Source organism: Pinus tabuliformis, chromosome 4_1 (assembly GCF_031772625.1).
Source record: "Pinus tabuliformis cultivar Carrire ecotype Pingquan chromosome 4_1, CPIR1, whole genome shotgun sequence".
NCBI classification, from domain to species: domain Eukaryota; kingdom Viridiplantae; phylum Streptophyta; class Pinopsida; order Pinales; family Pinaceae; genus Pinus; species Pinus tabuliformis.
Genome location: NC_142303.1, coordinates 454,089,227 through 454,092,975, shown reverse-complemented (window position 1 = coordinate 454,092,975; position 3,749 = coordinate 454,089,227). Strand labels below are relative to the sequence as shown.

The 3,749-nt window shown below is 37.0% G+C and overlaps 1 protein-coding gene across 1 annotated transcript; it reads right to left on the bottom strand.

The window, feature by feature from the left end:
• Positions 1–617: 617 nt before the first annotated feature.
• LOC149176318 (ethylene-responsive transcription factor ERF013-like) lies at positions 618–1,786 on the bottom strand. Its single transcript, XM_089423089.1, has one exon. It carries the CDS (start codon positions 1,631–1,633, stop codon positions 1,073–1,075), a length of 561 nt encoding a protein of 186 aa, XP_089279215.1. The 5' UTR covers positions 1,634–1,786; the 3' UTR covers positions 618–1,072.
• Between the last annotated feature and the right edge of the window lie 1,963 nt (positions 1,787–3,749).

The window sequence follows — 3,749 nt, the reverse complement described above, 5'->3', positions numbered from 1 at the left end:
AGATGTCAATTCATCATAGGTTTTAATAGTTTATTATGTTTGATGAACGGTTTTAAGAGTCAAATTACATAGTTTAGCCATTTTGAGCTTCCAACAAATGGTATGGGTAGTCAAATAAATAACCGTAATTAAATAATCTGAACTTAGGGTAAATTATTAGTTTGCATTAGTAAATCCAAGTAAAAGTTGTCAAATTTCATAATTTGAAGTATTCTCAAAGTTTTTGATAGTGCTGAATCTATTTCCACCATAAAAAACATGATTCAAACAATGCTTTTACAAAAATTTCGAAAAAAATTTACGAGGATTCCAACCACTTTTGGTCGTAGAGACACTCCTTTTAATTTTAGATATAGCTTCAAAATTTTGACATGTGTAAAAATTAAAGTTTTATGATTCTGTTTGATATAAGTCTATGGACGTGATCCCAGGATTAGGTGAGAAGTTTGTCATATAAGAAATTTGATCTTACAAATTTCATGGTCTAATCCTAAATAAGACCATACTTGAACGCTATTCTAAATATAATTTCTTCCTCTCAAAAAAACATCTCAATAATAAAAAACAAAACAAACAAAACAAAAACCTCATTAAATAAAATAAAATTAATAAACAAAAAAACAATAAAAACCCTCATTAAATAAAATAAAATAAATAAAAAGAGTATACCATTAACAATTGAAAAATCAAAGGGGGCAAAACATTACGACGGTTGCCCGTTAAATAATACGAAGCATTCGAAAACATATTCAAGTTTTTGTGATTCGAACAGTCGCCCTCCTGGGCCTTTCCCGCCCCCGACTTCGAGTGGGCCATGGCGCAGTCGCAGGTTCGAAACAGACGCCACGCTGCTGACGGCCAACAACGCTACAAAATGGCGATTTTGGGCCCACTTGGGATTTCAGAACACGGATCTGCCTTTCAGCCTCGTCACTGTAAGTAATTCGAACATCTCGAAACTTCCACAACTCCGTCGGTTTGCACCGCTATTCCGGACTCTTCTAATACAAATATCTCGGAACTTCCACAGCTCCGTCGGTTCCAGGAAGATGGACCGCTATTCCGGACTCTTCTACTGCTGCTTTTGCCAAGGCGGAATGAGCTCAGACGCCGACGCTTCTTCAATTGGCGGTAGTTTGTCCAAACTGAAGCAGTCTTGACCGCTAAACATAGATTCCCACAAATCGAAGTCCAGCTCCTTGGAAAACTTCTCACTGTTGCTCAACAAATCCGTTTCTGAATTCCAAGAAGATCGTGACGATGATGCGGGCTTCTCCGTCGCCTCATTAGTTTGCAGAGAGGGCGAAATCAAAGGGATTTCACCCATGGCATATCTGGCGGCTGCATGCTGAATTTGCTGCCGGGAAAGGGAAGAAGCAGACGGAATACCCGGCACGGTTTCTGGAAAATTGAGTTTGGCTGCGGGTCCTCTCAGACAATACACAGCGGCGTCGTAAGCACGGGCGGCTTGCTCGGCGGTATTATAGGATCCCAGCCATATCTTCTCATGCGATTTCGGCATCCGAATTTCAGACACCCATTTCCCCCATTTTCGCATTCGGATTCCCTTAAATTGACGGCCCTTTTTTCTGCGATCTTCCTCTGGCAAAGCACGGGCATCGCGCTTCTCCATATTTGGCGACGCAAACTCTAGTTAAAAATGAAAAACGCTATGTAATAAAAATGAAAATAATGACCCCCAGTGAACATATGTGACGTTAAATAAATATTTGCAGGATTAACATATAGTGGTGGTGAATATATAGAAGAGGAGGTTGGAAGGTATGCCAGGATGCGTGTTAGAGCGTAGCATCTGGAGCGTGCATTACTGGGAAACGTAACATCGCTAAAAAAATGACTTTAAATATCAATATACGAAGGTGGGCAGAAAGTGTACAAAGACGGTGTTCTACGCCGCGCTAAAGTTGGTGGTAGTTCGTTCTGGGGTAAGTTTAATTCTGCACGTAATTTGTAGGACCCACATGGATACAGAGTCTTTCTGGTGGAGACTAGATTCAGTAAAACTTTTAAAAAGTATTAACTTTTTCATCGGGTGAGCTATGCAAGTACGTACTTTGTAGGACCCACCCATATTTGTGAGGAGGGGAAAGGCTAGACTCGTTGAAACTTTTAGAAAAAGAGGAGAAGTGCCTTCCAGTCAAACGAGGTTGGTCTGTCTGTGTTATTTTCGGGAAGATATATGTTACCAGGACCGTAGTTTTTTAATTTTATATTTAGTTTCGTTTGATTATTTGGTGGAAGATTTATGTTTTTAGTTTTTTAATTTTATATTTAGTTTTGTTTGATGATTTGGTGGAAGATTTATGTTTTTCTTTAAGAAACACGATCAAAATCATTAAACTTTTAGGAAAAAAAGGGAGCAAGTGCCTTCCAGTCAAACGAGGTTGGTCGGTTTTCGTTATTTTCGGGAAGATATGGTCGGTTTTTTGTTATTTTCGGGAAGATATATGTTACGATCAGGGATGGAATTTGACGGGGATTTTGCCCGTCATGAGGCATTTTGCCTGTATTTGACGCCTAAAATTTCTGGATGCCCGTCTTTTCGAACGTGCTTGGAACTGTGGGAAACGTATTTTTGACGGGCAGTAATTTTCTCAAAACGTTATTAAATCCTATTTATTTTCGCTTTAAATTTTGTAATATTGTATGTTTATTTGTATTAATAATACAGATTTTTGATGAGTTACAACTTGATTCGCTTTAAATTTTGTAATATTGTATGTTTATTTGTATTAATAATACAGATTTTAGATGAGTTACAACTTGATCTGAGATGAGTTGTAACTGGCAAACTTGCAACTTGCTGCGTAGAGGGTTCAAATCAATATAAATCGCATATGAACAATATCACTAGGGAAAATTGAAACTAAACGGAACATGAGTAATCGAGTTCATATGGAACGATGTTAAAATCACTGCACCAGTTCGCCTAGTATGTAAACTCTTTTTATTCTGCATAATAATATCTGGTCAGAGTATAGTTTCACTTTGTTTATTTCGGCGTACACTACAATCTATTATGGTGGATGTTTAAAGCATATGGTAGATGTTTAAAGCATGTCAGCGACTTCGAATTTTTTTCTTTGAGAAGAAAAAATATGTGTCATATTAGGACGAATTTATCCATTTTAATGAACGTAGCAGTTACCCTTAAGGGACAACATGTCAGAGAGGTAAGTGAAAGCCTCTTAAAAAAAACTATTAACCTTTATAATCATTGAAATATGCATAGCATTACAAGTAGGACAATGATTCAACTCATAGAGTGAGACTTCGATCTCTATAATCATCGAAATCTGCATAGCATTACAAGTAGGACATCGATTCAACTCATAGAGTAAGACTTGCCATCTCATCCTTTTTTTTTAGGGGCAATGGGTATTACAATGTTACATTATTTTTTAGAACACATTTTATTGATAGTTAGAAAACTAAAGTTGCACATTCCACATTTAGGCGAAGACTTAATCTTTTCATAGATATACGAAAGATATACTTCAGTTGCATAGATCCAAAGAAACTAGCTCAAGCTACTCCATAAGATTATTCATATCATTTCTCAGAGACCTGTTCTACTGAATTCTTTTTCTGTAAATTGTTCTATAATTGCATTAAAAATAGCTAAATCAAATAAATTTCTTAATGGACCTCGCCAAGGGCTTTAAGAGAGTAAAAATTGCCCAGGATTTAGTGAAAATGGGGTTGACCGTTGACTCACTAAGCACAGT

Bases quoted from the DNA above. Each gene is read 5' to 3' on its own strand.
- LOC149176318 (XM_089423089.1), bottom strand. From the start codon at position 1,633: ATGGAGAAGCGCGATGCCCGTGCTTTGCCAGAGGAAGATCGCAGAAAA.